The sequence below is a fragment of the Papio anubis genome, chromosome 8, assembly GCF_008728515.1.
Source record: "Papio anubis isolate 15944 chromosome 8, Panubis1.0, whole genome shotgun sequence".
Lineage (NCBI taxonomy): Eukaryota > Metazoa > Chordata > Mammalia > Primates > Cercopithecidae > Papio > Papio anubis.
In genome coordinates, this window is record NC_044983.1 from 76,409,678 (window position 1) to 76,431,187 (window position 21,510).

A 21,510-nucleotide genomic window follows, 5' to 3' on the forward strand; every position below is an offset into this window, starting at 1 on the left:
ATGATGGGAAGGGATGGGAATGGATAAAGGTTTCTTGGAAAAGACGCTCTTTACAGCTACTTTATGGGGATTGCCTCAGTTGTTGTTGTTGTTGTTGTTGTTGTTTTGAGACAGAGTCTAGCTCTGTTGCTCAGGCTGAAGTGCAGGGGCACAATCTCAGCTCACTGCAAGCTCCGCCTCCCGGGTTCATGCCATTCTCCTGCCTCAGCATCCTGAGTAGCTGGGACTATAGAAGCCTGCAACCACCCGGCTAATTTTTTGTATTTTTAGTAGAGATCGGGTTTCACCATGTTAGCCAGGATGGTCTTGATCACCTGACCTAGTGATCCACCAGCCTTGGCCTCCCAAAGTGCTGGGATTACAGGAGTGAGCCACCATGCCCGGCCATGGACTGTTTCAGTTCTTAAGGGGAGCCCACCAATTATACAATACCAGTATTTCTCTAACATGAGTGAGTACATTTATACTTCCCTCAAAATATACTTTTTTAAAAAGAAATGTTCTAAAATTTCAATGCTCTATTTTTTAAAAAGAAATATTTTAAAATGTTAGAGTGATCTTTTTTCTTTTTTTCAAAAGTAGTCTCATACTGGTTACAGAGTTTGTGACCTGAAAAGTTTTTAACACATTTAAACATTAAACATTTGTTCCAGGAACTAGGCTTCTAGAGATTCAAAAATAAAAGATACCATTTTTGTCTTATCTCACTTAATTACAAATTTGACATAGGAGACTTTTCAATAAACTGTCTAAAGTACATAAAAGAAAGGAGACACTACCATTGAAAATGGGAGCCAAATTAGTTCACAGTTTCCCACCGTATTTATAGGATTTTGCTTGTAGCTCAGATCATTTCCTAACTTTGAACTCAAAGGTCAATGTGTTTCTGAAGTTCTTTTAAACTATATGATTCCCAGAATGGCATGCTATAAGGAGAAGATGATTTCATTTTATCTAGCAAGTGATAAATATGACATCACTATATTTTAAAACCCTGAAAAACAAATAGCACCATATGGTTTGTTTTCTTCCAACCGCAAAGTAACAATCTGTAGTATTCTAATAAACTGCTGTTAGGTCTAAGAATATTTTTGGCCAAATTTTCCTTTTTTCTTTGTTATAACTGGTTTGCTAATAGATTTCTCTAGCTTTAGTTATAATTAGAAGACAGTTACTGCTTTGCATAATCAAATTGTAATTGCTGTTTGGGTGAAATCCAACCAATTTAAGCATCAGTACCTTCAAAATCATGATGTCTGGCAAAAACAGAATAATAAATGTCAGACTCTAATGATCTAGGTTATCTAATAATGCTTGCTTAACTGTTGAATTATTTTAGAGGCTGGACAACAAGTAATACTTGAATTATCAACATATTTTGAGCATTACCATTTGTAAATGACAATAAGTTAATGGTCTCCAATAAACACAAATGGTGATGATAAGGAACAAAAATTCACTTGAGATCAGAAACCTATCCCAGTCTTAGTTCTGTCATTGGTTAAATATGTGTTTCTGGGTGAGTCACTTAACTTTCTGGATCTGTTTACTGATTTGTAAAATGGAAGTTATGAAATCTAATGATAATGGACATTTGTCAATTTTATTCCATAGATACACCACATTTTGTTTATTCACTCATCTATGGAATAAAATATTTTGGCAAACAAATGAAGTACTGACACATGGATGAACCTTTCAAACATGCTCTCTTTTCTTGTCCTTAAACTCTTGAAGCCTATTTTCCTCAACTCTCCATAGGGGTCAATGAAACTAGTATTTTCATCTCTCTCAGAGAGAGATCAGCCCTTGAGTGATTGTTGTCCCAACAATTAGCATCGACACTTTTAGTATTTGTTACCCCCAACCCAATTACTGTGCTCCCCAGTGATCCTAAAAGCTAGGAATAAATTTGCTTTCTGTTAATGATAAATCTTTAACTCTAAAGAGAAACAGTGCTTGCTCATGTACTCTCACACACTCTTGCCCTCTCTTTCTGTGTAGTTATCTCTCCTGAGGAAAGTTGAATAATTTGAAGAATACTTTGAGTACCCAACTCTATAATGCACTTACTCCAAATCACCCTTAAAAAAGAAAGTAGTGTTTTTTCCTTGAAATCAATCACGCAATATCCCAGGGGTAAGCAGACTCTCCTATAGTAAAGATTTGTTTCTACCAACCCCAGGAAACTCAGAAAGAGGGGTAGTTTGTATTATTTCCTCTCATGACTCAATTAATTAATTAAAGAATTAATTCTAGGATCCTCGGGCCAAACAATCAGTTGCCATTTTTCACAGGAAGCTTAGGGCCCTCTTAAACAATGAAGATTCCAGGTAGTCTGCACTGATAACTCAGGGCTGCCGAACAGCAGGGAGATTGCCCCTGTCTCAAGCCTGCACAGCCTAGGGCACTTTAAATATATGAAGTACAATATTGAGGGGTGGGAGGAAGGCAGCCATGAGAACGCACCTCACAGATCTCCAATAACAGGGAGCTAACCGACCAAGGAAGGGCCCAGTTGCTGGCCGTTGAAACCATCTGCTGCATTTGTGCCAAAGCCACAGCTCCCACATGCTGCTCCCAGCAAATGACACAGTACAGCAGGGTTACCAATGCAGGACTCCTGAGGGCCTTGCCCGGCTACCTAGGACACTTCCCTCCAACTTTCTTGCCCTCTCTCCATCACTGCGCTCAGACAAGCACCTTAACTGACAATGCATGTCCCTCCTGCCCCATTTCTCCCTCAGGTGTCTCTCTTACTAAAACATTTGCATGATTAATCCTGTCTTGGCATTTGCTTCTCTAAACACCCAGCCTAACACATCTGGATTAATAACTTACTTAAATTTAAACATTTTTTAAACTAGCAACTTTAAAATTGGTTCTCAAATATTGGGTAAACAGGGAGTTTCTATTGATACTGACTTCTTCCTTCTCTATTTCAATCATCCCCATCTTGAAAAATATATCAATAAAAAATTGGGCTTTTAAATAGATGTGTCAAATAAATAACATTCTTAAAACTAAAAGATTGTCCTTTAATTACAGATTTATCCCCAGTCCTAATGGGAAGGGAGCAAATTAGGAACTGTTATTTGAAATTAGCTACATATGTGTCTGTCCCTCTCATCCCACTGTAACCTCCAGGAGGGTTGACACCTGTCTCAATCATTATTTTTACTGAGTACCGGGTTCGTAGCAGGTACTCAAGAAATATCTGTTGAATGGAGGCAGGAGATGATATTAGTGATGTGAAACTACGGTGAGGTATAGAGAGTAAGGTGGGAAAGGGTTCCCAGATCTCTCTAGTTACATGAAATAACAATTGAAATACATGTGTTGCTTTTATTATGTAAATCACAGAAAATAAACTTTGAGTTTCATTTTACAAACCAGAGAAAGTAAAGTTCAACAAAAATCTTAGCTTTAATGAGAATAAGCAAAAGATAAAGTGAGAAACGTTACAGCGAACTGATTTTAAATGATTGAAGAACTCTGCACTCTATGGGCCTAAAATGATTATCCTGCTTTTTGGCCAAAATATCATATATATATATTTAAACATTAATTATGTATTTTATAACATATGGATACAGATATTCCTCAGTACCCATGGGGGGCTGGTTCCAGGACTCCCTATGGATACAAAAGCAGCAGATGCTCGAGTCTCTTACATAAAATGCTGTAGTATTTAAATATAACCTAGCATATCCTCTGGTATACTTTAAAGCAGCTCTGGATTACTTATAATACCTAATACAATGTAAACACTATGTAAATAGTTGTTATACTGTATTGTTTAGGAAATAAAGACAAGAAAATAATGTCTGTACATGTTTGGTATAGACAAATTTTTTTCCAGATATTTTTGATCAGTGGTTTGTTGAATCCACAGGTGCAGAACCCATGGATACACAGGGCTAATTGTATATAGATTTCCTTGTATTGATAAATTTCACTATACTGTAGATTTACTCAAAGTTCACTATTTATGCCTGTCAACAGATATATTTCTTCTTAGTAAACAAAAGGAAAATCCTGCATCTTCCTACTGTATCAGGTAAAGAAGTTTCTTTAAAACAAAATATTGATAGATGACAGTGGGAAGTCTGACATTTATTAAACTTGATAACAGTAAATGGAAATAGAGTTTGAGAGTTTGATTATTATAATCCACAATGCTTGATTCCTTCATCATCATTTTTTTTTAAAGCAACTTATCTCACCAACTGCCAGCACACTGTATTTATGATGATTAAATTCTTACTACAGCAATGAAAACAAGTATATCAGTAGACAACCCAAACAATGAAGCCTTAAGTAGTATTTCCCATAATAGATCAATACATCTAAATTATATCTTGTCATTGGGAGATTTTTGCTGTGCATTAATGGATTTAAAACCTAATAAACTTTCCCACACTGTTTAAGAACCTCATAATAACGCTGGCATGGGCTCATGTACTTTTAAGTACATTCAGTGAACTTGAAAAGGTGAAAAATATCCCACATACCAGAGTCAGAGAAGGCAGAAAACATCTTTCTTTTTCCTCTTTGCATTATTTTCCCCAGCAAGTGCTCCAAGTGAGGTGGAATTAAAGAATAAAGGTATACTTAAAACAACCTATGGCCATTTAAAATGATTAATTCCAGATATTTTAACATACACAACGTTCTAATGGAAATTTTATGTAGAATAAGTCCTATAGAATTGCAAGTTGGTACTAAACTGACACTGGAAGTCTAACTTTTGCCCTACAGGGGTAGGAAGAAAATAAAAGCACAGCTCTTCACATTTCAAATTGTTAACATGTCATTTTCCTGTGAGATAACCAAACAAATACAAATTGAGATGCCTATGAGGGTCAGGGTATGATAAAATGTTTCACAACCATGCCATAGTAGCAGGAAATAATCCTAAATAATTTAACATGTATTTATATGAAAAAAAATTAGAAAAGCAAGTAATTCCAAGTAGTTAAACAGAAGTAATGAGTATGTGAACATTTTCAATTAAAGGTTAAGGAAAACTAAGAGGCCTATAATTTTAGAAAGTCTCACAAATCTGGCAACAGGAGAAAATAATAATTTTCTAGAGAAGATACTTTTGATTTAATATAGAAAGAAATGAAACTCTAATTACAAAAAGTGAACAGGCAGGAAAGGCACATTCATTCCTCTTCCAAAGGTACTGTTTTCCAGGTTAGCTGTTAGAAACCACTTGGACAAATGCAGCACTTTTCAAACAATTGCTATAAGCTGTAAGTTTCATTATAAATGATTTTTGGCAACACATTTTTGGAAATGTGGCACATATATTATAAATAAGCAATCTCTCGTGCTACAGCATCTCCTTTCTTTTTTTCATCTGACAAATATTCATGAGTCCCCAGAACATAATTAACACTGTTCCAGGGCTAGGGATAAAGCATGAACAGAGTAATCTAAAATCCCTGCCGACGTGGAGCTTGTTTTCTAGGTGAGACAAATGATACGCAAGAAAGTAAAAGGCCTAATATGTATGCGCCACCACTGCCACTGTCATTCTGCCAGAATATTGTCTTTTGGTTCAGTGCTATTGGGTGTGGTTTAAATAAAATTATAATGTGACAAAGGCCTCTTTTTTTTGTTGTTTTTAGAAAGAAAAAGTCCTTTTGATATTTCAGGTAAACCTTCTTGGTTGAGTTTTAAGGTAGATCTGTCGTACAAAGATTATCATGATATAAACCAGGTATCACCATCTTTTTTTCTTTTTTTTTTCTTTTACATATTTTAGACTTTGCAGACCACCTGTGGTCTGTGTCACCTATTCTTCATTTCTTTTAGGCCTTTAAAAATGTAAAAGCAGGTCAGGCACAGTAACTCACACCTGTAATCCCAGCACTTTGGGAGGCTAAGGTGGGAGAATCGCTTGAGCTCAGGAGTTTCAGACCTGCCTGGGTAATATAGTGAGATACCATCTCTAGAAAAAATAAAAATAATTAGCTGGGCATGGCTGCATATGCCTGTAGTCCCAGCCCAGCTACTCTAGATAGAGCCTGAGGCAGGAGGACTGCTTGAGCCCAGAAGTTCAAGGCCACAGTGAGCTACCTTTGCGTCACTGCACTCCAGCTTGGGCGACAGAACCAGACCCTATCTCTATTTGGAAAAAAAAAAAACAAAGTAAAACCATTCTTACGTTACAGGACACAGAAAAACAGACCAGGGGCTGAATTTGGCCTGCAGCCACAGTTTACTAACCTCTGACCAAAGATCTGTGTATACTTGCTTTGAAGTGGCTACAGTCCTACTTAATGTATGCTCAGTCCTATTTATGACGTTTCATCCTATTTTTTTTTGCATTTATTCCTTTGCTCTTTATTATTCATTTATTAAAATTGAATAAAACATTCTTTTCTAGAGCTACAATAGTTCCAACTACAGAAGCCTCAAAGTCAGTTCTGAAGAGTAGGGACACCTGCTCTCACACAAGCAATAGAAAAAAATTCTTGGCAGAAAACCTCTCGTATGTCTATATGCTGAAGAGAGTCTGTACACTGGCAAAGATTATGCATGCTCTCCACCAACTTCCTGGGGCAGACACATGTGAGATTTAATGTTCCCTTACCTTGCTGGAGGAACATCAATATTGGAGGAAACAACTTTTCTTTTCTGCTCAAGGAGACAGATGGAGCGAGTGTTTTCTTTTTCATGGTCAAGGACCCGGCTGGCTTTTTTGGTGTCTGCTGTTTTCACATCTTCCTCCATGGCCAAGGAGAACACGTGTTGATGAGACATTTTTTTACTACAGTCACGTTTTAAGTCCTCTGATTGAAATGTGAAGGTCATTTCCCGCTTAATGCTCCCCACCTATGAAATGAAACACAGAAATTCTTACTCACATAAAATATCACCTTTGTATGACTCCTGCAGATGATGGTGAGGAGAGATTACAGACACTGTCCTCCCTGTTCATCTGAAATACTGTATAATTTTAATGAGAAAAATGCAGCATACAAATAAAATAACTTCACAAAATAATATACAATTAATGCATCTATAATGCAAATAAGAAATATCACAAACACACACAAAAAAATGCCTTCCAGGTATATAAAAACAAGGATTGAAAAGCATAATACCTCTAATTTTTTAAAATATAAAACATCACTGTTTTATCTCCCACAACTAAGAAAATTCAAGTAAACTCTTAAATATTTCAGTCTGATTATCATGATTAATAGAAGAGAGCTAAAGTATAAAATCAAACTTTCTTTTTGGCTAATAATACTGGTCTTAACCACACTCTGTAGTTCATGAAGAAATCTTTTTTACCCTTCATCCCCAGCAGTTAAGATTTTTTAATTAAAAAAATTTTTAAATTATACTTTAAGTTCTAGGGTACATGTGCACAACGTGCAGAATTGTGACATAGGTATACATGTGCCATGTTGGTGTGCTGCACCCTTTAACTCATCATTTACATTAGGTATATCTCCTAATGCTATCCCTCCCCCCTTCCCCCACCCCATGACAGGCCCCAGTGTGTGATGTTCCCTATCCTGTGTCCAAGTGTTCTCCCTTGTTCAATTCCCACCTATGAGTGAGAACATGCAGTGTTTGGTTTTCTGTCCTTGCGATAGCTTGCTCAGAATGATGGTTTCCAGCTTCATCCATGTCCCTGCAAAGGACATGAACTCATCCTTTTTTATGGTTGCATAGTATTCCATAGTATATATGTGCCATATTTTCTTAATCCAGTCTATCACCAAAGGACATATGGGTTGGTTCCAAGTCTTTGCCATTGTGAATAGTGCCACAATAAACATACATGTGCATAGCAGCATGATTTATAATCCTTTAATATGTCTCTACAGCAGCATGATTTATAATCCTTTGGCTATATACCCAGTAATGGGATGGCTGGGTCAAATGCTATTTCTAGTTCTAGATGCTTGAGGAATTGCCACACTGTCTTCCACAATGGTTGAACCAGTTTATGGTCTCACCAACAGTGTAAAAGTGTTCCTGTTTCTCCACATCCTCTCCAGCACCTGTTGTTTCCTGACATTTTAATGATCGCCATTCTAACTGGCATGAGATGGTATTTCATTGCGGTTTTGATTTGCATTTCTCTGATGGCCAGTGATAATGAGCATTTTTTCATGTGTCTGTTGGCTGCATAAATGTCTTCTTTTGAGAAGTGTCTGTTCATATCCTTCACTCACTTTTTGATGGGGTTGTTTGATTTTTTTCTTGTAAATTTGTTTGAGTTCTTTGTAGATTCTGGATATTAGCCCTTTGTCAGGATGGAGGTTCCAAAATGGCCGAACAAGAACTGGCCGAAGAGGAACAGCTCCAGTCTACAGCTCCCAGCGTGAGCGACACAGAAGATAGGTGATTTCTGCATTTCCAACTGAGGTACCGAGTTCATCTCACTGGAGTTTGTCGGACAGTGGGTGCAGCCCATGGAGCAAGGCAGGGCATCGCCTCACTCAGGAAGTGCAAAGGGTCAGGGAATTCCCTTTCCTAGCCAAGGGAAGCCATGATAGACAGTACCTGGAAAATCGGGACATCCCACCCAATACTGTACTTTTCCAATGGTCTTAGCAAACGGCAAACAAGGAGGCTATATCCCGCGCCTGGCTCAGAGGGTCCCAAACCCATGCAGCCTTGCTCACTCCTAGCACAGCAGTCTGAGATTGAACTGCAAGGTGGTAGTGAGGCTGGGGGAGGAGGGTCCGCCATTGCTGAGGCTTGAGTAGGTAAACAAAGTGGCCGGAAAGCTCGAACACGGTGGAGCCCACCGCAGCTCAATGAGGCCTGCCTGCCTCTGTAGACTCCACCTCTGGGGGCAGGGCATAGCTTAACAAAACACAGCAGAAACTTCTGAAGACTTAAACATCCCTGGCTGACAGCTTCGAAGAGAGTAGTGGTTCTCCCAGCATGGAGTTTGAGATCTCAGAACAGACAGACTTCCTCCTCAAGTGGGTCCCTGACCTCCGAGAAGCTTAACTGGAAGACACCTCCAGTAGGGGCCGACTGACACCTCTTACAGCTGGGTGCCCCTCTGAGACGAAGCTTCCAGAGGAAGGATCAGGCAGCAACATTTGCCATTCTGCAATATTTGCTGCTCTGCAGCCTCCGCTGGTGATACCCAGGCAAACAGGGTCCAGAGTGGACCTCCAGCAAACTCCAGCAGACCTGCAGCTGAAGTTCCTGACTGTTAGAAGGAAAACTAACAAACAGAAAGGACATCCACACCAAAACCACATCTGTACATCACCATCATCAAAGACCAAAGGTAGATAAAACCACATAGAAGGGGAGAAATGGAGCAGAAAAGCTGAAAACTCTAAAAATCAGAGTGCCTCTTCTCCTCCAACAGAATGCAGTTCCTCGCCAGCAATGGAACAAAGCTGGACGGAGAATGACTTTGACGAGTTGAGAGAAGAAGGCTTCAGATGATTGGTAATAACAAACTTCTCCAAGCTAAAGGAGGAAGTTTGAACCCAACGCAAAGAAGCTAAAAACCTTGAAAAAGATTAGATGAATGGCTAACTAGAATAAACAGTGTAGAGAAGACCTTAAATGACCTGATGGAGCTGAAAACCGTGGCACGAGAACTATGTCACACATGCACAAGCTTCAGTAGCTGAATCGATCAAGTGGAAGAAAGGGTATCAGTGACTGAAGATCAAATGAATGAAATGAAGCGAGAAGAGAAGTTCAGAAAAAAAAGAGTAAAAAGAAACGAACGAAGCCTCCAAGAAATATGAAATTTGGACTATGTGAAAAGACCAAATCTATGGCTGATTGGTGTACCTGAAAGTGACGGGGAGAATGGAACCAAGTTAGAAAACACTCTGCAGGATATTATCCTGGAGAACTACCCCAAACTAGCAAGGCAGGCCAACATTCAAATTCAGGAAATACAGAGAACACAAAGATACTCCTCGAGAAGACCAACTCCAAGACACATAATTGTCATATTCACCAAAGTTGAAATGAAGGAAAAAATGTTAAGGGCAGCCAGAGAGAAAGGTCAGGTTACCCATAAAAGGAAGCCCATCAGACTAACAGCGGATCTCTCGGAATAAACTCTACCAGCCTGAAGAGAGTTGGGGCCAATATTCAACATTCTTACAGAAAAGAATTTTCAACCCAGAATTTCATATCCAGCCAAACTAAGCTTCATAAGTGAAGGAGAAGTAAAATCCTTTACAAACAAACAAATGCTGAGAGATTTTGTTACCACCAGGCCTGCCTTACAAGAGCTCCTGAAGGAAGCACTAAACATGGAAAGGAATAAACGGTACCAGCCACTGTAAAAACACACCAAATTGTAAAGACCATCGATGCTAAGAAGAAACTGCATCGACTAACGAGCAAAATAACCAGCTAACATCATAATGACAGGATCAAATTCACACATAGCAATATTAACCTTAAATGTAAATAGGCTAAATGCTCCAGTTAAAAGACACAGACTGGCAAACTGGATAAAGAGTCAAGACTCATTCAGGAGACTCATGTCACATACAGAGACACACATAGGCTCAAAATAAAGGGATGGAGGAAGATCTACCACGCAAATGGAAAACAAAAAAAAGCAGGGGTTGCAACCCTAGTCTCTGATAAAACAAGACTTTAAACCAACAATGATCAAAAGAGACAAAGGAGGCCATTACATAATGGTAAAGGGATCAATTCAACAGGAAGAGCTAACTATCCTAAATATATATGCAACCAATACAGGAGAATCCAGATTCATAAAGCAAATCCTTAGACAACTACAAAGAGACTTAGACTCCCACACAATAATAATGGCAGACTTTAACACCCCACTGTCATCATTAGACAGATCAACTAGACAGAAAGTTAGCAAGGATATCCAGGAATTGAACTCAGCTCTGCACCAAGTAGATCTAATAGACATCTACAGAACTCTCCACCCCAAATCAACAGAATATACATTCTTCTCAGCACCACATCACACTTATTCCAAAATTGACCACATAGTTGGAAGTAAAGCACTCCTCAGCAAATGTAAAAGAACAGAAATTATAACAAATTGTCTCTCAGACCACAGTGAATAAAATTACAACTCAGGATTAAGAAACTCACTCAAAACTGCTCAACTACATGGAAACTGAACAACCTGCTCCTGAATGACTACTGGGTACATAATGAAATGAAGGCAGAAATAAAGAGGTTCTTTGAAACCAATGAGAACAAAGACAAAACATACCAAATTCTCTGGGACACATTTAAAGCAGTGTGTAGAGGGAAATTTATAGCACTAAATGCCCACAAGAGAAAGCAGGAAAGATCTAAAATTGACACCCTAACATCACAATTAAAAGAACTAGAGAAGCAAGAGCAAACACATGCAAAAGCTAGCAGAAAGCAAGAAATAACTAAGATCAGAGCAGAACTGAAGGAGATAGAGACACAAAAAACCCTTCAAAAACATCAATGAATCCAGGAGCTGGTTTTTTGAAAAGATCAACAAAATTGATAGACCGCTAGCAAGACTAATAAAGAAAAAAAGAGAGAAGAATCAAATAGACAAAATAAAAAATCATAAAGGGGATATCACCATGGATCCCACAGAAATACAAACTACCATCAGAGAATACTATAAACAACTCCACGCAAATAAACTAGAAAATCTAGAAGAAATCGATAAATTCGTAGACACATACACCCTCTCAAGACTAAAACAGGAAAGAAGTTGAATCCCTGAATAGACCAGTAACAGGCTCTGAAATTGAGGCAATAATTAATAGCCTAACAACCAAAATAAGTCCAGGACCAGACGGATTCATAGCCAAATTCTACCAGAGGTACAAAGAGGAGCTGGTACCATTCCTTCTGAAACTATTCCAATCAATAGAAAAAGAGGGAATCCTCCCTAACTCATTTTATGAGGCCAACATCATCCTGATACCAAAGCCTGGCAGAGACACAACAAAAAAAAAGAAAATTTTAGACCAATATCTGTGATGAACATCAACGCAAAAATCCTCAATATGATACTGGCAAACTGAATCCAGCAGCGCATCAAAAAGCTTATCCACCATGATCAAGTGGGCTTCATCCCTGGGATGCAAGGCTGGTTCAACATTTGCAAATCAATAAATGTAATCCATCATATAAACAGAACCAAAGACAAAAACCACATGATTATCTCAATACATGCAGAAAAGGCCTTTGACAAAATTCAACAGCCCTTCATGCTAAAAACTCTCAATAAATTAGGTATTGATGGGACATATCTCAAAATAATAAGAGTTAGTTATGACAAACCCATAGCCAGTATCATACTGAATGGGCAAAAACTGGAAGCATTCCCTTTGAAATCTGGCACAAGACAGGGATGTCCTCTCTTACCACTCCTGTTCAACAGAGTGTTGGCAGTTCTGGCCAGGGCAATCAGGTAGGAGAAAGACATAAAGGATATTCAATTAGGAAAAGAGGAAGTCAAAGTGTCCCTGTTTGCAGATGACATGATTGTATATTTAGAAAACCCCATTGTCTCAGCCCAAAATCTCCTTAAGCTGATAAGCAATTTCAGGATACAAAATCAATGTGCAAAATAAAAATTTCAGGATACAAAATCAATGTGCAAAAATCACAAGCATTCCTATACACCAATAAAAGACAAACACAGAGCCAAATCATGAATGAACACCCATTCCACAATTGCTTCAAAGAGAATCAAATAACTAGGAATCCAACTTAAAAGGGATATGAAGAACATCTTCAAGGAGAACTACAAACCACTGCTCAACGAAATAAAAGAGGACACAAACAAATGGAAGAACATTCCATGCTTGTGGACAGGAAGAATCAATATCGTGAAAATGGCCATACTGCCCAAGGTAATTTACAGATTCTATGCCATTCCCATCAAGCTACCAATGACTTTCTTCACAGAATTGGAAAAAACTGCTTTAAAGTTCATATGGAACCAAAAAAGAGCCTGCATTGCCAAGACAATCCTAAGCCAAAAGAACAAAGCTAGAGGCATCATGCTACCTGACTTCAAACTATACTACAAGGCTACAGTAACCAAAACAGCATGATACTGGTACCAAAACAGAGATATAGACCAATGGAACAGAACAGAGCCCTCAGAATTAATACCACACATCTACAACCATCTGATCTTTGACAAACCTGACAAAAACAGGAAATGGGGAAAGGATTCCCTATTTAATAAATGGTGCTGGGAAAACTGGCTAACCGTATGTAGAAAGCTGAAACTGGATCCCTCCCTTACACCTTATACCAAAATTATTTCAAGGTGGATTAAAGACTTAAATGTTACACCTAAGACCAAAAAAACCCTAGAAAAAAACCTAGACAATACCATTCAGGACATAGGCATGGGCAAGAACTTCATGTCTAAAACACCAAAAGCAATGGCAACAAAAGCCAAAATTGACAAATAGGATCTAATTAAACTAAAGAGCTTCTGCACAGCAAAAGAAACTACCATCAGAGTGAACAGGCAACCCACAGAATGGGAGAAAATTTTTACAATCTAACCAGCAGTTAAGATTTTAACAAAATCCGTTCCAAGGCCATATCATAAAGTCAGAATAATTTTTCTTATCATTTGTAACTAAATGTAATGATGATTAAGGTGGGAGACCAATATAAAATTAAACCTCAGTGAACTGAATCTTAGTACTTTAGACTTTGTGATAACTGAAAAAGGAGACTGAAGCTAAAGAAAGGTTTTTGTAAGGTAATTAGTACTGTAAATGAGGACTAGAGAAAGCCAGTTAAAGTCCCACTATACAAAGATGAGTCTATCTGGTAATCTGGAGTCTCACTAATCAGTGGGGTGTATTTCAAAATATGCACAATCATGAGACATTTCACGGGCCTGTGATACAATCCATCTCCTCCGGTTGGGTCATCTGTGGAGTCAGTAAATCTTCACTCTCCCATTTAAATAGAATATGTGCTTGTTTCTTTTTAATTTTAGGTATGAGAAAAAGCACAAAGGTTTTAATCAAATAGATTCAGATTTATAGAAGCTAAGGTCATGAGTATAAATCATTTTCAGAATACAAGGAGAATAAGTGTGTTTGATAATAGCAGAGACTGGTAAAGGAAGGTATTAATGACTAGAAATTCTCAGACTAAAGGAAAACTGAAATACATGCATGCTGGAGTCACGGCATCTGCCCCAACATGAGACTTTCCAGAGTCCGGGGATGACTTGGGCCTTGGAATCCATTTGGCTGGCATGGATCTTTCCTATGACACATAGAGCACTACACAGAGTTCCATTCTCATCTTGGCCTCTCCTACCAGGAAGAAAAGAAGATTATCTTCCCATGGCTTTCCTGTCAGACATACACCCAGCTCCACAGGAAGATGGTCACCTACTCTGGTCTACTTGTAACTCATTAAAAATTCACAATATTTCTTAGGCTGTATTAATGAAATCAAATAAAGATAAAAGAAAATCTATTGTCTGTTTTTAAGTGTTCACTGTTTCAATGACATCAATATACAATAGAAAGACATAAAATATTTCAGACTTCCACAAATGAAATAAATGATAAAAATGTGTTTAGAAAATCAACAAATATAAGGACAAGTATGTTAAACATCCATCACTAGTCAATGCTCTGTGTAACTCTCTTTACCTGGAGGTGGGGGGAAAGGGGAGAGTTTTTCACTTCTCCACCACTCCATTCCTAACCTATGTTACAACAAGAAAACTCTAAACAACAGGCATAAAAAAAGAAAACGAAGGCCTAGTTTTGATGATTATAAATTGCTTTTAAGTGTCAAGCATCATGTGAATTAAATATTTAAGTATTCACAGTATTAAGTTGAAACAAAAATTTACATCCATGTCTCCCTTGGGGCCAAATGCATTAGTTAAATGAATTCTATCCAAAATTTAAAGGAAGGAAACAACATTACAGGAAGTCTAGCTTTTAGCTTCAAAAATTTAGGGGAAAGAAAAAAAAACCTGAAGCAAATTAATGCAAATAGAATATATTCCCTATAGAAATAATAACTGTATGTCATGCTCTTAGCCAAGGATTCATAATAAAATATAGTAATATAAAACAAAGCAATCTATAAATCTTCTGTAATACTTTCTAAGAAAAAAATTAATCTCTCAATAGTAATCAGAGAAATTTAGCAATATAACAGATTTTAAAGAAAATTTAGCCCGGACTTTTTATTTAAAAGTAGAATTAAAATGACCAAAAAGGACCAAAATAAATCTAGAGATGAGTAAAATATTTTGGACACTATGAATCATGGGTTCCACCATTTGTAATGCTAGTGGAAGGGGTAAATGGCAGATGTAGATACTCATTATGTCACTATGCTTTAAAGCATGTATATATGTATCACATGTTCTTTTTAATGTTATTTTATTCATATCAATTATTATATTTAAGACACAAAAAATGACAGCTCACAGGAAAGGAGAGAGTAGAAAGCATATATAACATCAAGTCTTAAGAAGCTGGGCTCAGAAATGGCCCAGAGAAACAGGGTGGTGACTGGAGGGGATGATGGACGAGAAAGCATTTTAAGACAGGAGGTAAAAGAGTATGTTTGTATACTGAGGCAGAATGGAAAGGAAGGGATGAGCAAGGGCTGGCAGCAGCAGTAGAAGGTGACAAGGCTCATCCAGCTATTGCAAATGAGAACTGACTGGAACCTACATTAGCTTAACTGAAGAAAGAAGCAAAAGGAAAATATAATTCCCATTCATATGAGATTTCCAGAAAAGGCAAATCTACAGAGATAGAAAGCAGATCAGTGATTTCCTGGGGCTGGGGGTGAGAGCAGGAACTGACTGCAAATGGGCATGAGAGAACTTTTTGGGGTGATGGAAATGTCCTAGGACTAGACTGTAGTGATATTTGTATGAGCAGTAAGTTTATTTAAAATTATTGAATTGTATCTTACAATGGGAGGAATGTTATGGCATTTAAATTATACCTCAATAGAGCTGAGGAAGGAAGGATAGAAGGACGGACGGACAGACGGAAGGAAGGAAGGAAGGAAGGAAGGAAGGAAGGAAGGAAGGAAGGAAGGAAGAAGGAAGGCAGGCAGGCAGGCAGGCAGGCAGGCAGGCAGGCAGGCAGGCAGAGTAACTATTGATATAGAGGGTGTGTTTCTTTCTTTTTTTTTTTTTGAGACGGAGTCTTGCTCTGTCACCCAGGCTGGAGTGTAGTGGCACACTCTCAGTTCACTGCAACCTCCACCTCCCAGGTTCAAGCAATTCTCCTGCCTCAGTCTCCCAAGTAGCTGGGATTACAGGCACCCGCCACCACACCCAGCCTTTCTGTATTTTTAGTAGAGATGGGGTTTCACTGTGTTGGCCAGGTTGGTCTTGAACTCCTGACCTCGTGATCTGCCCACCTCAGCCTCCCAAAGTGCTGGGAATACAAGTGTGAGCCACCACACCCGGCATAGAGGGTGTATTTCTAAGAACCCCTAGAAACAAAAATTTGGAAATTGTGATGCAAAGAGGTAGCCACCAAATGTATGGATCTTAAAAACAAAACCAAAGAAAACAAAATAAAACAGAGGTGGCATGGCAACCCAAGCTGCTGCAAGCAGTTGTGTATTATACCCTGAACGCTGGTCAAATGAGGCTAAAATTCAGTCCCCATTCAAGCCATATCCCCAGGCTTCCTTACTTTGGATGAAGCACATTTTTCTGATTCATGTACCTGGAGAGGAACTTTTTGTACTTCATCTGTCCAAATAGGGTGTTTTTATTTATTTATTTTCCCAATTTGTACAATGCCCTGGTGACAAAACTGTTCTTGGTGATCTGCAAGGTCTAGGCTAAGTTAGCTTGCTGCTTCTTTGAAGGTGGTATCAATTATGTGATTCATAAATATGAGCTGATATTCTTGTTAATGGAAAACTTGAGACAATCTGAAAAATCACTCTATGCTATAGGGCCTAAGCAGGCAAAGTGTTCAATGATAGAAGACAGCCAGAAAGAACAAAAAAACATCTGATTGGAAGGAGAGAACTCAATAGCAGCATTAAAGCTGGTAAGGGCAAGAGAAAGAAGAAATAGTATGCACGGCACTAATAGAAGAAGATGCTCACCTTTGGGGATAAATGGGGATCTACCAAAGAAGGGAGGGCTTCTCACAGCTATGGGATTCCTTGTAAGGACCAGGAAGAGAACACAACATAGGTAAGAAACTGACGGCTTCCTGTAGGAGAGAGACCTAAGTGGCAGGGAAGAGCTGATGCTGATGTTCAGATTAATTTCCCCCACATTAGGATTGATTTAAAGAACTTGCTTTCCTAACACTGTAACTTCTATTGCTCATCAGCACTTCGTAGTCATATTGTACTACACTAGCTACCATCAAATTCCTTCTCCCTACCCAAACAGAAGCTCTTCATATAGTGTATCACAGACATACACATTATTCCGTATAATTTCTTGCAAGGGAACAAAGCTTCAATGTTCAATTATATGAGAATACCACCAATTACTGAGTTAACGGACAAATAAAACTCAGAATTTTCATTCCAATGAACAGCTTTTGTTTTCCTAGAAGAAGATAAACAGTGTATATATAAATATGATATACTTGGGGAAATTGCCATTTTTTTTTAACAAGAAGTTAACAGTATCTATTTAAGTCCTGAATTTCTCTAAATGGTATCCTTTGTAAATTCGATGCAACTTCCTAAGACGGACTGAAGCTCATCATTTCTTCTCGATACAAAAACATCTAGTTTCCGTAGGAAGATCATAAGGGCGCATCAGAAAAGAGGACGTCTCTGACTTCAGCCCACCTACTTGACCAAACCTTCCTTCTGCCTACACTCAAGTACACTCCACGCCACCTTAATCCTCACACCCTTCTTACAGATTTACAGTAATGAAATGCTAAAAAGCATGTGTCAACACTCAACTTTTGGAAACTGTCCTCAGTTACTCATCTCAACCCAATCAGTTTTGAGGAGTTGGCTCTGGAGATTAACAGGATTTCCAGGAATAATCTGAAAACAACCCGTTTGCTTTCTGGGGCTTTCTGGGTAGTAAAAAAATAGTTTAGACATTCAAAAAAAAAAAATAGGCATGAAATTTAGGCCACAGCAAAAACAACTCTTAGCAAACAATAGGATGCCAGTAAGAGGACCACTTGGCTGAGCAACTCTTTAAGGCCCTTCCACTCACCAGGAAACCATAAAATCACACCTGAAAAAGTTTATAAAAGAATTTTCTTATATTTCAGATTATTTTCCCCCACATTAGGATTTAAAGAACTTGCTTTCACAACACATAATAAGACACATTACAATTTGGTGACTGATGACAATGATACATCAACCACTGCGTGGAGTGCAAATCAGACCCAATAGATTTAAAATATGTTACAAAAAGATAAGCAAAACTGATATTAATAATAAAAATATTTGATTCTCTCAATTAACTTAAAATATTACTGCTGGCCGGGCCCTGTGGCTCATGCCTGTAGTCCCAGCACTTTGGGAGGTTGAGTCAGGCGGATCATGAGGTCAAGAGATCAAGGCCATCCTGGCTAACATGGTGAAACCTGTCTCTACTAAAAATACAAAAAAAAAATTAGCTGGGCGTGGTGGTATGCATGTGTAGTCCCAGCTACTCAGGAGGCTGAGGCAGGAGAATTGCTTGAACCTGGGAGGCGGAGGTTGCAGTAAGCCAAGATCGCGCCACTGCACTCCAGCCTGGTGACAGAGCAAGACTCTGTCTCAAATAAAAAAAAAAGAAAAAAGAAAAAAAATTACTGCTAAGGATCATGTTCAAAGAAACACCAGAACCTTAGAATAAACTGATAAAAAAATGACACCCAAAAACAGTCAACAGAACTCTACTTATTTTAGATTACATTCTTCAAATTTCATGCTAGGTAAACAGAAAAATATGTTGGTGGCAAATCTATAGTCCTAATGAATGGCTATAATAGAACCACTTTAAAAACAATAGATTCCAATTACTAGCCCATTGATTATATTATTCCCTTAGCCCTCTGAAACCAATGAAGTGTTTGGTGACTGCTTTTTTCTTAAGTACATACATTATTTCTCTATACCAAGACACAGGAACTGGCTGATGAAAATCAGAATGGTTTGGTGGTAGTGGTGATGTAACCATAATAGGTCTGTTGCCCTATGTGCATGGTAAATCAATACCCCGAGACACCAGGTTGCGATGGTTGAATCACAGGGCTGCCAAACAAGGAGATAGGAAGAAACCTCAAATCTGTCTGCCAGAGGAGTTTGGGGATAGGGTTTTTAAGGGTTTTGGAATTGGCCAAAGTGTGGAGATTGTTGACATCTGTTGTTCTACTGGAATTCAAGATCTGTTTAAGCAATTCTTAAATGGAAACCTATGATTCTAATGTCAGAGGTCCTATCTATCTTGAGCAAAAGCCTCATGATTCTAATGTCAGAAATCCTACTAGGTGGGCACGGTGGTACGTACCTGTGGTCCCAGATACTTGGGAGGCTAGGGTGGGAGGATCACTGGAGCCCAGGAAGTCAAGGCTGCAACAAGCTGGATTGTGCCACTGCACTCCAGCTGGGGTGGCCAAGACCCTGACTCAAAAAAAATAGTAATTACCACAAAAGAGAAATCCTATCTACAGGTACAGTGGGGGTGCAAATAGTATCTAGTGTTCCATGACTTGCAGTTACAAAAAAAATGAGTCAAAGGAAACCCAAATTAATGCTTAATTACAACAATATTTCTGTCAACAATTCTTGTTAACCCCATGAGGGCAGCTTCAACGATGGAGCAGGGAGTAAAATTCAGCATGACAGAGCTGAAGCCCTGTGTTATGTTTTGGCATCTTATGTTCAAACTACGCAACTACACTATCTCAGGTATCAGTGTTGTTAATGCTGGGTTTACTACAGCAAGTTTTGTTTTGTTTTGTTTTGACTTTAAGTTCTGGGATACATGTGCAGAACATGCAGATTCGTTACATAGATATACATGTGCCATGGTGGTTTGCTGCATCCACCAACCCGCCATCTAGGTTTTAAGCCCTGCATTTATTAGGTATTTGTCCTAATGCTCTCCCTCCCCTTGCCACCACCCACCCTGACAGGCCCTGGTGTGTGATGTTCCCCTCCTTGTGTCCATGTGTTCTCACTGTTCAACTCCCACTCATGAATGAGAACATGCAGTGTTTGGTTTTCTGTTCCTGTGTTAGTTTGCTGAGGATGATGGTTTCCATCCATGTCCCTGCAAAGGACATGAACCCATTCTTTTTTATGGCTGCATAGTATTCCATGGTGTATATGTGACACATTTTCTTTATCCAGGCTATCATTGATGGGCATTTGGGTTGGTTCCAAGTCTTTGCTATTGTAAATAGTGTACTACAGCAAGTTTTAACTTTAATCTGTTGACAATTTAATATTCAACAAAGCATGCCTTGGCATGCTGCATGGAAGATTAGTCAGCAGCACATTTAGGATGGAAAGTTATTGGAAAAGTTGGTAGTGGAAGACTGCCTGGCTAAAGTTTCAAGCCTTTTATTAACATTATGCAAGGGAGACACACAACTTCGGTATTTTTTCTAAAATCCTTTCTGAAAAGGCTTGGATAGAAACATCCATTTCTGTAAAGTCCAATACTAAATTTAACCTCAGCTAAATTCATTTGTATATTTTTCCCAACCATATGGTAAGGACTGTAAACCAAAATGGCATGAGACACGTCTCAATCAATTTAGAAGTTTATTTTGCCAAGGTTAAGAACCTGTACTGAAGAAAACAACATGACACCACAGGAACAGTCTGTGATCTGTGCCTCTTTCTCCAAAGATGATCTTGAAAGCTTCAATATTTAAAGGGGGAAAGTAGGCTGGAGGGGAGAGAGGGAGGGTAGGTAATCCACAGCTGCAAGAGAGAAGGAGCAGGGAGGGGACGAGTCAGTTACATATTCACCTTGAGCTCAGTAAATCAGCACTTCACACAAGATAGGGTGAACAAAGAGTAGCCACATGTGGAGATATTTAACCTTTATCTGTAGCTATCTGCTAAGGAACAAAAGGAAAAGCAGTTTCCTGCATGACTCAGCTTTCAGCTTAATTTTTTCCTTTTGGCACAGTGAATCTTCCTTTCACAGGACAGAGGGAAAATCAATTATCAGTGTGGGTTGATCTTATAGAACTTAACTTCAGGATACAGAATTTCAAATATCACATTAGTTACTTAGATATTTTATTTGTTTTATATAATTCAAAGTTCAGCTCACCCATTCACACCTAATCCATGTAGAAATCCTACGAATTTTGTCTTCAGAATATATCTAAAATCCAATCACTTCTTACAACCTCCAGTTACCATCCTGGTTAAGCCACCAGTCTCTTACCTGCATTTGTACAATAGTCTCCTCCCCGGGGCCCTGTTTCCACTCCTATACCACCTCCCCTGACCCCCAGTTCTTTCTAAGGGTAGCCAGCCTTATCTCTTAAAAATCAGGGTCAGATCATGTCCCTCCTT

At 38.6% G+C, this 21,510-nt stretch overlaps 1 protein-coding gene across 1 annotated transcript in view; it reads right to left on the minus strand.

Moving 5' to 3' along the window:
• The window catches only part of ZNF704 (zinc finger protein 704), a 251,592-nt gene that overhangs the window by 179,355 nt on the left and 50,727 nt on the right, over positions 1-21,510 (minus strand). Inside the window, exon 2 of the mRNA XM_003902903.4 lies at positions 6,608-6,849. Within this exon, the coding sequence (XP_003902952.2) occupies positions 6,608-6,828 (221 nt within the window). The 5' untranslated portion in view covers positions 6,829-6,849. The remainder of the gene's footprint in view (positions 1-6,607; positions 6,850-21,510) is intronic.